Source organism: Pelophylax lessonae, assembly GCF_965119305.1.
Source record: "Pelophylax lessonae genome assembly, chromosome: 9".
In the NCBI taxonomy this organism is placed as follows: Eukaryota; Metazoa; Chordata; class Amphibia; order Anura; family Ranidae; genus Pelophylax; species Pelophylax lessonae.
Window position 1 is genome coordinate 213,302,365 of NC_138776.1, and position 13,604 is coordinate 213,315,968.

At 39.1% G+C, this 13,604-nt stretch overlaps 1 protein-coding gene across 1 annotated transcript in view; it reads left to right on the forward strand.

Moving 5' to 3' along the window:
* The window catches only part of CHAT (choline O-acetyltransferase), a 193,304-nt gene that overhangs the window by 14,769 nt on the left and 164,931 nt on the right, over positions 1–13,604 (forward strand). The window contains exon 3 of the mRNA XM_082267579.1: positions 9,839–10,030. Within this exon, the coding sequence (XP_082123705.1) occupies positions 9,839–10,030 (192 nt within the window). The remainder of the gene's footprint in view (positions 1–9,838; positions 10,031–13,604) is intronic.

The window sequence follows — 13,604 nt, forward strand, 5'->3', positions numbered from 1 at the left end:
TTTGTGGGAATGTATGAGACTTGGTTTGACAGCTCTCGTGATTTGGTTGGCAATCTTTCAGGGGTTTTCCCTTTATCACAGAGATAGGGAGGGTAAAAAAGAGGGAGGGGTATGTCTGTATATCAAGAAGGATGTGCGAGTGAATATGAGGGACAAAATCACTAATAGAGCTAGAGAGGAGGTGGAATCCTCATGGGTAGAGCTTCAAAAGAAGGAAACTAATGGGAAAGTAATATTGGGCTTATGCTATAGGGCCCCTAACCAGAGAGAGGAGGAGAAGACAGACCTCCTATCACAGTTTGGAATGACGGCAAGGATGGGACATGTTATTTTAATGGGGGATTTTAATTATCCAGATATAGACTGGGCAGAAGGAACAGTGCATTTTTTCTAGGACTTGCCATTTCCTACATTTTTTTGCAGGACAATTACATGGGTCAAATGGTGAACGCACCAACAAGAAACATTGCGTTACTAGACCTACTGATTACAAATAATACAGACCTGATCGAGGATGTAGTATGTTTCAGTATAAATCACAGAAATGGGAAACACAAGAGAAATACAAGGACACTGAATTTCAAAAGAGCCAACTTCCCCAAACTTTGCTCGTTGCTAGATGATATTAAATGGGAAAGAATCCTAGGAACAAAGAACATGGAGGAAAAATGGGAGTGCTTTAAGAACACACTACATAAAGGTATTGGCCAGTGCATTCCAACAGGGAATAAGTTTAAAAGAGCTAAAACAAACCCTGGGTGGGTAAACTCCAACGTAAAAAGGCATTGAAAAAATACAAGGCTGAGAAGTCATTGTCAGCATTCCAACATTACAAAGAAATGTAAGAGCACAATCAAGGCGGCTAAGATAAAACACTAAAGGCACAGAGAGTAAAAAAAAAAAAAAAAAAAAAAAAAAACAAGAAATTCTTTAAGTATATAAATAGTAAAAAAGTGAGGCCAGAACATATTGGCCCTATAAAGGATGATGAAGGGAATTTGGCTATAAAAGACAGTAGGAAGGCAAAGGTTTTAAATAAATTCTCCTCCTCAGTCTTTACAAAAGAAGTGGTGGGGGATACAGTAACCTAGACTGTAATGTTAATAAAATATCACAGGAAGCACCCTCATGGTTAAAAGAAGACTAGTGATGGGCCGAACACCCCACTGTTCGGTTCGCACCAGAACATCTCGAACAGGGAAAAAGTTCTAGTGAAAATGCAAACTCCATTAAAGTCTATAGGACACGAGCATGAAAAATCAAAAGTCCTCATTTTAAAGGCTTATATGCAAGTTATTGCCATAAAAAGTGTACGGGGACCTGGGTACTGCCCTGGGGGACATGAATCAATGCAAATTTTTTTTTTTCAAATGATCATTTTTATAGGAGCAGTAATTGTAATAATACTTAAAGTGAAACAAAAAAATTAAAAATGCCTTTAATTACCGTGCCTGGGGGGGGGTCCCCTTAATGTGTCTGCAAAGTGGCGCATCTGTACGATGTATGGATCTTGCTGCAGCAATACTGACATTTCTAAAGGAAAAAAATGTCATTTAAACTTGCTCCTGGCTGTAATGTATTATCAGCTCCCGACAAACAAACATTAAAAAATGCCATCCATACCAGGCCCTTCAGATTTCAAGCGAAACCTCACGCCAAAATTTTAAAAAAGAACCGGCGTGGGGTCCCCTCCAAAATTCATACCAGACCCTTATCCGATCTGCAGCCTGGCAGGCCAGCATAGGGGGGGACGAGCCCCCCATGTTGCGGCTGCTTTCCCTCAACATGGGGAGGGTGCTTTGGGTACCCTCTTCCCGACAACCCTGGGCTGTGGTTGTGTGGGTCTGCGGGTGGTGGGCTTATTGGTATCTGAAAGCCCCCTTTAACAGGCGGGCCCCCCGATCCCACCCCCTCCCCCCCATGTGAATGGGTATCGGGTAAATCATTCCCCCAACCTTTAACCAAAAAAATGTAAAAAAGGAAAAAACACGGAACACAGCTTTTGACAAGTCCTTTAATTTAAAAAAATAAATAAATAAATAGTGTCCACCATCAATCACGATGCCCTGCGACCCGAAAAATTTAAAATATTTCAAAAACGCTTTGCCTCTTCTGAGGTTACCCACCACATGCCGCGCTTCAGCTTTGACAGCTCTTTTATAGGCAAGGGACAGGGCCAACAGAATACTGGCATGTATTAAAATGGGGATTTACTCCAGAGATAAAATGACAATTCTTCCACTCTACAAGACTCTGGTCCGGCCGCATCTTGAGTATGCCATCCAGTTCTGGGCACCGGTCCTCAGGAAGGATGTGCTGGAAGGATGTGCCTCAGGAAGGATGTGCTAGAACTGGGAGAGAATCCAGAAAAGGGCAACAAAGCTAATAAAGGGACTGGAGGACTTCAGCTATTAGGAAAGACTACACGCATTGAACTTATTCTCTATGGAAATCAATGTACAAATACTGTATTGGCAACCCTAGCTTAGGGAACAAACTTTCAAGGGTAAAGGGAATTTAAAAATATACGCAGCCATTCACTAAAATTAGAAGAGAAGCAGTATAACCCTGAACTTTGTAAAGGGTTCTTTACTGTCAGAGTGGTAAGGATGGGGAATTCTCTTCTACAAGCAGTGGTCACACAAGGAGGAGGGAGCATCGATAATGTGAAAAAACTGTTAGATGAGCACCTTAACAATCACATCATAAAGGGGTATATGATGTACTATTGACAGCGCGCATACACACACATGCACACACCCATCATAGGTTGAACTGGATGGACTTTTTTCAACCTCACTAACTAACCACTAACTACTAACCTTCTTCTGGAAGGTTCTCCTCTCTCCGCAGAGAAACGCTGGAGCTCTGTCAGAGTAACCATCAGGTTCTTGGTCACCTCCCTCACTAAGGCCCCCTTTCCCCAGATCACTCAGTTTGGCCATCTGGCCCACTCTAGAAAGAGTCCTTGTGGTTCCAAACTTCTTATATTTACAGATTATGAAGGTCACTGTGCTCATTGGGACCTTGGATGCTGCAGAAATGTTTCTGTACCTTTCCCCAGATCTGTGCCTGTCCTGGAGGTCTACAGTCAATTCCTTAGGCTTCATGGCTTGTTTTGTGCTCTGACATGCATTGTTAACTGTGAGCCCTTATATAGACAGGTGTGTGCCTTTCCCAATGTATGTCCAATCAACTGAATTTACCACAGGTAGACTCCAATCAACTTGTAGAAGCATCTCAAGGATGATCAGTGAAAACAGGATGCATCTGAGCATGTGATTTTTATTTTTTTTTTATAAATCTTACAAAGATTTTAAACAAACTCCTTTTTATTTTGACATTATGGGGTATTGTTTGTAGAATTTTGAGGAAAATAATGAATTTAATAAATTTTTGAATAAGGCTGTAATTTATTTTATTTATTTATTTATTTATTTCAGGTACTTATATAGCGCTGTCAATTTATGCAGCGCTTTACATATACATTGTACATTCACATCAGTCCCTGCCCTCAAGGAGCTTACAATCTAAGGTCCCTAACTCATATACATACACAGTAGGGCTAATTTTTTATTTTTTTTTATACATGATCCAATTAACCTACCAGCATGTCTTTGGAGTGTAATGTAACGAAATGTGGAAAAAGTGAAGTGTTGTGAATACTTTCCGGATGCATTGTACCTTGTTTTTTTCAGGACGAATTGAGCTTTCATTTGGGGGTAAATGGTAATGGATATCTCAAAATAGTAAAAAAAATATATATTTTTTTTAAATTTAGCTGTATATTTATTGACCCACAAACTAACCCTGGCACCGGCCTAGATCAGACCTTGATAGGTCTAGGTATTTTTTAGTATTTTATTTTTTATTATTATTATTTTTTTTTTTTTCACAAACACATTTTTTTTCTTCACAAGGAGAGAGAGAGAGAGAGAGAGAGAGAGAGAGAGACACAGAGAGACAGAGATACAATGTTTCTCTCTCCTCCATTCACAGAGAGAGAAAACACGGATGCGGACTTCACTATGATAGCCAGATAGATCAGAGGCTATCACATCAATCAGGTGACCTGGTCTCTGTGCTGGGAGCGTGGCGCACAGTGGAGATAAGCAAATATGCGGCCCCATGAAAAAAACTCAGTCCAATGGGGCCATATATTTGCGTAGCTCTGCGTGAAGTGGTTAACTGTAAGCAACAAGCACGTACTGGAAACATAAAAACACTTAGCTTTAAATGTAAGAGCAAATGTTCCAAGGCTGAAGGCTGCTCTCTCAGACTTAGACTGGTAGTGAATATTGTCATCAAAGAATACAGAACAGAAATGTTTCAAAACGACTGTATGCATACACACTGCAAAATATATTCCCATGAGCAATAAGTTTAAAAAGTTTAATAAAATCCATGTTGCTTATGCCCGAGGTTAAAATAGCTATACCTAATAAAAAAGAGCATTTAAAAATATAAAACATGAAAGAACACTATCATCATTTCCAACGTTACAAATAATATAAGACAACATGTAAAAAGGAAATCTAGGCTGCAAAAATTCAATAAACAATAGATTGTAAAAGAGAATAGAACAAACACAAAACAAATCTTCAAATATATTAATAACAAAAAGGTCAGGTCTGATAGGTCTGAGCATGTACAATCTTTCCAAAAAATCTGTAGTAGGTGACTGGGGACAAAGAGAAGGCAAAATTATTAAATACCTGACTCAGCTCAGTGTAAACAAAGGAGTATGGGGAAGCTCATGCCTATAGTAGGGATGATTTTGACATAGCCCCAAATGACCCTCTATGGTTCATAATTGATATAGTCAAGAAAAAAGGTGAATAAAGCACCTGGGCCAGATGGCATACACACACACGTGTCCTCAAAGAGTTGAGATCTGTTATTTCAAAGCCATTGTTTCTAAATTATAGGGTCTCTTTAATGACTGGCATAGTGCCATTATATTGGCATAAGGCCAATGTGGTGCCTATATTTTAAAAGGGATCAAAGTCTTTACCAAGTAACTCTAGACCTATTAGTTTAACTTCTACAGCTGAGCGAGTTTAGTAAAAGACCACATAGATTGAGGGGAGCCCTAAAAGGTTACATATAGTGCTGGTACCCACACCCCTTAATTGTATGGAGAGGAAATAAAGGAGAGGAAAGGGTGTTGAACCAACAACCGTATCTCCAGCTAAATATTGGGTCGGGACCTTTCAGGGTACAGAAACCATATATATAAGGCCAAAAATAATATAAAAATATAAATTTATTTAACATACAAAGACAGTATTTTTTTTGTTTAAAAAGGATATTTGTTTTCAAAATATCCATCTGTACAGTATTAGAGACAGAAGGAAAGAACCATTTTAAAATAATCACCCCAACTGGGGTTAACAAACCAAAATGTTGTATACAGTCGTTCAAAAGGACATGATGAAAAGAGTCTTCCAGAGTTTTTAGAGTACTGACAATCCTCTACATGTTTCGAAGGGTGCAGCCTTCGGGAGTGTAATTGTTACAGTTACTCTGGAAAAATGTAAAACCATAGTTTAATACACAAAGCAAGTAATCCTCTGTGCATATCACATAACAAATAGTATGTGTAAACATACTACACATACTATTTGTTAGGTGATATGCACAGACAAATAATTTCTTTGTGTATTAAATGATGGTTTTACATTTTTCCAGAGTAACTGTAACAATGCGGAGTTATTTACTTTAAGGTAATTTCAAAGGAAAAGGGAGCAATCTTTACATCAGAAGGAAAATAAATGTAACCTGCTAACATAGAAAGGCTTCTGGACTCTTTCCTAAATGCACACAATAAAAACTATAAATATATTTTTAGATATTAGCACCAGGGGTAGGTAGTTGACCCAGGGGATATCTGGTTGCCTCCTAGGGAATCAGGAAGTATTTTTTTTTACCCCTCTAGAGCAAATTGAATCATGCTTTTTTTTGGGGGGGGGGGGGTGGGGGTTGACTTCCTCTGGTTGAACTAAATGGACTTGTGTCTCTTTTCAGCCAGACAAACTATATCACTATATACCTGTGTTCAGTTTGTGACAATTCTGGTGAACTTTACCGAAGTTTGGATGACGAGTCCAATCCCCTTTGAAGTCAAGGGAACTGAATGTTAGAAATCAGTATTAGACATTTTCTAGGCTGATAGGCAAGGGATTGTCAAACAAACCACATGAGGGGCTGGGCACTGCCCAGGGAACAGGGGCATGTGCCGAAGCAAAGCACATTTTAAAAAAATTCTGTTTGGGGTAGAGCAGCATTTTTATTAATGCTTATAGTAAAATATTAAAAATGCTAAATTGCTTCTTTAAAAATATGCCTTGGGGTGCCCTGAACTTGCCTGTGAAGTGTCACATCTATAAAATGTATACAATCCACTACAGAAAATCTGTTGAAATTGACAGTATATGACAACTCCTGGCTGCTTTTTTCAATTTGTAAACAAAATGGAAGAAAATTCTCTTCATCTACACCAGATCCTTATCCTAGAAGATGGTCTGGTGTACATATGAATGGGGGACTACACACATAAAAAAAATGCTGTGGGGCCTCCCTAAAAATACATAGAAGCTGCTTATTCATTATGAAGGTCTTATATGGATTTTAAGGGGGTACCCCACGCAAAAATCAAGAAATAAATAGTACAAGATCCACCCCAAAATCCACACCAGGCCTTCATTTTGACATGCAGCAGGGTAAGAATGGAAGGGGAGAGAGTATGTGCTTCTTCTGTACTATGGTAAGCTACACCCCTTAAACATGGGGAGGGTACCAGGGGGATGCACCTTTTGTTAATGAGAACCACAACCTCTTTCCCACAAACCTAGCCCGGTGGTTTTGGAGTCCCGTGGGGGAGCTTCTCCAAATCTGGAAGCCTTTGTTACAAAAAAGGGGCCCCCAGACAGCCTCTCCAGGGGAATAGGTTCCCCTGTGATTTTACTGACCAAATATGGTCATGGCCATATGTGGTCTGTGTTACACAGGAGACCCTACCCCTTTATTTACATGTAGCTGTCAGGTAGTGAGCTGTCATTTGCAGCAAATGAGCAATGAGATTGGATGTGAAGTAAAAAAGCAGGTGCGCTAAACAAATGTACAAAAGTTCTACTAAAATCGAACAAATGACAAAGGGTAAATCAAAACCAATAGGTGTGTGTAATGCGGCATTAAGAGTATATCTCCTCAATAGGATGCTATAACCACAGTGCAGAAACACAGCAAAGTGAGTGACAAAATATAGTCAGATAACTAATATCCTGGATGCATGTGAGCCAAAAACATATCAAACTATAAATGAGTCCAACTGTGCAAAAAGTGCAAAGTCCAAATAAAGTGTCCGTGATCAAAACCAAACACAATAAGTGATGTTCCAAGTGATAGTCCCAAGACAACTGGATGTGCTGGATATCCCACCACCAATTATGGACTGGCTTCTTACCAGAGTTAAGAATTAAAGGGCGTATATGTGACCAGATCCACGTTGAAAAATTACATGCTGGGGAGAGGGAAAAGAAAGTATCTTCCCGCACCTTCCTTATCAGTGAGGGGGAGGGTGAGCCTCTTACCACATCAATACACTGTGAGGGCTTTAGATATTTCTTGGCTGGAAGTGGATTCCCTCCTATCCTCCAGATATGAAGATGGACCGGTACCTCTGGCAATCTTATGGTTAATACTGATCCTTTTCCCACCGTCCTCTCACACGGATGGCTGTAGATTCTTCCTAGGTTCTACCTAAAACCTAAATAATTATGAAAAAATTATAGCATTTTCTGGTTTGGTCTAAAGACAGTGTCAATCAGTTTTTCTACTGTGACTTTCAATTAATTGGTAATGTAATAGAAAATGAGCCAATAGGCCTAAAAAAATCAAGACTCAACAGCACGTATGGCATGCAAGAGTATCAACTTAACCACTTAAGCCCCGGAAGATTTCACCCCCTTCCTTACCAGGGCCAATTGCGCGGTCGTGCAACGCTGTACCTAAACTAATTTGACGTCCTTTTTTTCCCACAAACAGAGCTTTCTTTTGGTGGTATTTGATCACCTGTGCGATTTTTTGATCATGCGCTATAAACAAAAAAAGAGCGACAATTTTGCAAAAATAACAATATTTTTCACATTTTTTTATATGAAATTCCCCCCCAAAAAAATGTAAAAATCTAAATTTTTTAACATTTTCGGCCAATTTGTTTTATGCTACATATGTTTGGTAAAAAAAAATCGCAAAAAGTGTATTTTGATTGGTTTGCACAAAAGTTATCGCGTTTACTAACAAAGGGAAAGATTTTTGTCATGTTTGTTGTTTTTTTTAACGAGTAATGGCGGCGATCTGCGATTTTTTTTGCGGTACTGCGACACTGCGGCGCACAGATCGGACCCTTGACTGACATTTTTGACACTTTTGGGGTTACCAGTGACATTACTACAGTAATCAGTGCTATACATATGCACTGTTACTGTAAAAATACACTGGCGGTGAAGGGGTTAACTTTTTTCTGAGAGGGAGGGGTTATGTGTGTCCCTAGGGTCGTGATTCTAACTGTGATTGGCTGTGGCTTGAGGTGTAGGAACAGTGATCAACGGTCCTACATAGTAGAACCGTATGATCACCATTCCTACACAGGGGAGAATGACAGGCAGCTTGTTTACATCAGCCGCCTGCCTTTCTCCCTCTGCACCGACAATCGCTGAGTGACCAGCGAACATCGGGTCCGCTGGTCACACGCGCGGGGGGGGGGGCCCGTGACCGCGCGGGAGCGGGAGCGCGCCTCCGGGGGCGCGCGCTCGCTCCCTAGACCCTCACAGGCTAGCAACGTAGTACTACGTCGCTCTGCCTGTGAGGGGCTGACCGCCGCAGTAAATAGTCGTGCGGCGGTCGGCAAGCGGTTAAAGTATAGCTAAAGGCAAAACTTTTTTTAAGTTTTGGATAGGGTTGAGAGAGATTTGAATCCCCATCTGTTTCTATTGCTGTCTGTACTGCCGCTAAGGAGGCTCACCCTCTCTATTTTACCACTGTCATTGAAAGTAAAAGAAAATTAAAAATTTTGAGTTTTACCTAGAAAAGTAGTAGGGGGGAAAATCTTCCAATGGAGACACTAGTTCTAGTGACCTGCGGGGCCCCAAGGGATTCTCTTAATTTGCAGGGATTTCCTCTCACCTCCTATTTGGCTATGGGAAAGGAAGTGAAGGGAAATCTCTGCAATGGGACACAGATGGTGAAAAAAAGGGGGGTTATATCTCGCCCTTGCTCTATCCAAAAAGAAAACAAACATTTTGTGTTTAGTTTTACTTTAAGTGATATGATTGCTTGGTAGGCCATTTTAGCATGCCCTAAATGCAAGCATAGTTTGATGATTTTTTTTTTGTTTATCTCTTAATGAGCATTTGAATGGATACTTAGAAACAAATCATATATCCAGAAAGAGATGGTTTCAGAGCTGTTTTCCTACAAGTTAAAGATGAAACTCTATTTCCACTAGCAAATCTGAAAAATCATTGTCCTTAATGTGAGCCAAAGTGTTAGGAATGAAGCCAATAATCTGGGAATATTTTACTTTAATATATTCCCCACAAAAAAAATGCCACATTATGTGTCGGTCAGCAACCTGTTTATCATAGAAAATCAAAAGTATACACATACTGTGATGTGGAATTATTTGGAACATGCAAAAACGTTGAACTTTTGCTATGACTTTTGCTAGATCAATATTACAAAGGGAAATTAGAAAATATTAATCTTAGTAAAAGATCCCACTGAATAAACCTGAAACAAAAGATATATAAACTATGACATTTTTTTTCTGCTGTAGGAGTTACCAAAGCTACCAGTGCCACCTTTACAGCAAACAATGGACACGTATCTGAAATGCATGAAACATCTGGTGTCAGAAGAGCAATATAAAAAAAGTAAAGCTGTCGTGGAGAAGTTTGTAATGCCCGGAGGCCTTGGGGAAATGTTGCAACAAAAACTGCTCGAGCGGAGAGAGAAAACAGAAAACTGGGTGAGATGTTATTTGAATTACTATTGTAGTTGACATTATTATTGGCAGTAGTAGTTTTTTCAATGCATTTGGGATTAATGTAGACATCATTTCTGAAAAGAGAAATGTGAAAACTCCCACTATCATAAAAAATGACACACCACGTTCTGATCTTATCAAAAGCTATTGATGGCTTGATAAAGTATATCTGTAACTTAAATAGTAATAGAACACACCAAACTGCGCTAAACAACACAAAGAGCTGCAACTTGCAGTGAGATAACACCAGATATAAATATAAAAGATAAAAGCTGCGCTGTGAAAAATATTTAGAATAAAAGACAATAAAATGTAATAATTGTGATAAAAAACACCATGTGAGGTGAATAATAAGTAATCATACACTTGAATTAATGAGTCCAATAAATTAACTTGACACAAACAAGGTGACAAGGAACAATCTTCCACCACCCACTTGTGTATCCACCACCACACGAAATGCCTGCTTACCAGAGGAAAAGACCCAAAAGAGTCAAAAACGCCAGAGGTGGATGAGTGATAAGTGACCAATGGGCCTCTCCGCTGTGCTCATAAGAAATATTCAGCTTGGCATCAGATGATTAAAAAGGAGAGACCCCACAGGGTGTAAACACGCCAGAAGTGAGTGAATGATAAATGACCAGTAAACCTCTCCACTGTGCTACTTGTATGATGTTCAACTTGGCCTCAGATTATCCACATTAAATTCAAATAAAAGCTCCATAGTGTGAAATCTTACGATAAATGTATTGAAAAAGTATATAGTACACTTACAGCAAGTAGAAAACCTTTAAGCATACTGTATGTAAAAAGCCAGCAGGCTAAAACGCTACACTCATCCTTCCGGGATCCTCATGACACTCGGTGACTTCAGCACGTCGCTTATCCGGCGCGTTTCCTCATAAATTACGTCGTCCTGGAGCACAGGCGGCATGCTGACTCACCGTGTTAAATAGTAAAACAACAGGGAGAAACCATGCCTCGATCTGAACTACGGGACTCCATAGGCTTGAACACCATCTTGGATAAGGGAAACAATGCCCTTACTTCCAATAGCATTTACAGCTATCAGAATTAAACGTATACTGATCTAAAATATTCAATCTATCAGCACTAAGGATTAAAAAACCCTTTTATATGAAAGGTAACTTAAATGTGGCAAGATTAAAAACATATATACCAGCAAAAACCGTGGCCAAAAACTATCATTACAGGTTATGACACGCCCAGCTGGCTACATAGTTAAGGGCGGATATATAAATTACATATCGTAAATTGATATTAATATACTTGTCAATATCGAAAATAAATGTAAAAATAATATAAAAAATGTATTAAATAGCTAAAAACGTGTATTGTGTTATATAAATTTAGATGGTTGAAGCAAAAATTGGTGTAATAACATACCATCTATCTAGATTTAACACAGCTTAAGGTAAACTGAAGCTGAAGGTAATGTTATTACAATTATAAAAATGATCCAATCCTACTATTAATAATCTCACTATATTCAATAATATAAATAACAACAATGATAGCAATGATAATAAAAAAAACATTGAACCCAATTAAATATACTGAAAAAGTCTGGTAGATCAAGTCTCCAAAATAAAACGGCCAAACTTGCCAATAATACACAGGTCACTGGGACCCCCACCCTCAGAAGTCACAAAATTCAGATCAAGTTTACAGAGATTGAGAATGATCCATGCCATCTCTAACCTAGAGAGACCCCTCACCAAAGCCCCCCCCCCACCCCCCGCCAGTGGGAGCTATACGTATCTATTCTCAAAAATATGGTGTTCCTAGAGGTAATGTTTTGAGACAGAATGCTGTTTAAACCCCTCTTCCTAATATTGCTGATATGCTCATTTAGCCTAACCTGTAGGGGGCGTTTAGTTCTACCAATGTATTGAAATCCACAAGGACATTGCAACAGGTAGACTACCCCCGTACTAGAACATGTAATATTTCAAATCCATGGATAGGAACTCATATATCCCTACTGATAGTTGTCATTAGAACTCTTGGTTACAGTCTGTACCTAAGGGTCAATACATGAGACTGAAACGCAGTTGTACTGAAACTGAAGACATTTTGTCTCAAGCACAAATCCTTACACGGAGATTTCTGGAGAAGGGTTATGATCATGCATTTCTCCAGAACACTTTGGATCAGATAAAGCAATTAAACAGAGCAGACCTCTTAAGGGCTAGGCCCCCAGCCGAAAGGACTAAATTTCCATCAATTGCGTACCAATTAATTTAACAATTACAATTTGTCATGTCTTTTTCAACTCAAAGCGCCTTATTCAAAAACATTGGCACATTTTGGGGAAAGACGGAGTGTTAGGTAAAGTCTGCCTACCAAGCCCCGAGTTGTCTTTAGAGGAATATCTACTGTTAGAGATACTATACTATACTATAGTTTTTTCAAAATCTCACAGGATACTATCAATGTAAGAAATGTCAAGTGTGTTTATTGAATGGATGCAGACAGAGGAAAACTGAAGGGTTCCTCTTTACCAGTATGGCAGGTATTTTCAAAATTAAGCCCTTTATTACATGTTCTAGTATGGGGGTATTTTTACCAAAAATATGTAGCAGAAAACAAATTGGCCTAAAATGTTAAAAAAAAATTAGATTTTTAAATTTTTTTGGGAATGTTATAGCAGAAAGTGAAATATATATATATTAATATGAATTTACGATGTGTAATTTAGATACCCGTCCCTAACTATTTAGCCAGTGGGCATGTCATAACCTGTATTTATTGTTTGTGGCCTGGTTTCTGCTGGTATACATGTTTTTAATCTTGCCATAAGTTACCTTTCATATAAAAGGGTTTGTTAATTCTTAGTGCTGATGGATTGAATATTTAAGATCAGTATACATTTAATTCTGATAGCTGTAAATGCTATTGGAAGTAAGGGCATTGTTTCCCTTATCCAAGATGGTATTCAAGCCTGTGGAGTCCAGTAGTTCAGATCGAGGCATGGTTACTCCCTGTTGTTTTAGTATTTAACGTGCTGAGTCAGCATGCCTCCCATGCCCCAGGACGACTTCACTTATGACGAAACGCGTTGGGTTTGCGACGTTCTGATGTCACAGAGTGTCACGAGGATCCCGAATGGACGGGTGTAGCGTTTTAGCTTGATGGTTTTCTACTTGCTGTAAATGTATTGTAAGATTTCACACTGTAGAGCTTTTATTTGCATTTCATGGGGATCATCTGATGCCAAGTTGAATATCATATAAGTAGCACAGTGGAGAGGTTTACTGGTCATTTATTATTCACTCACTTCTGGCATGTTTGACCCCTGTGGGGTCTCTCCTTTTTGAACATCTGATGCCAAGCTGAATATTTCTTATGAGCACAGAGGAGAGGTCCATTGGTCACTTATCACTCATCCACCTCTGGCGTGTTTGACCCTTTTGGGTCTTTTCCTCTAGTAAGCAGGTATTTTGTGTGGTGGTGGATACTCAAGTCGGTGGTGGACGATTGTTCCTTGTCACCTTGTTTGTGTCAATTTAATTTATTGGACTCATTAATTAAA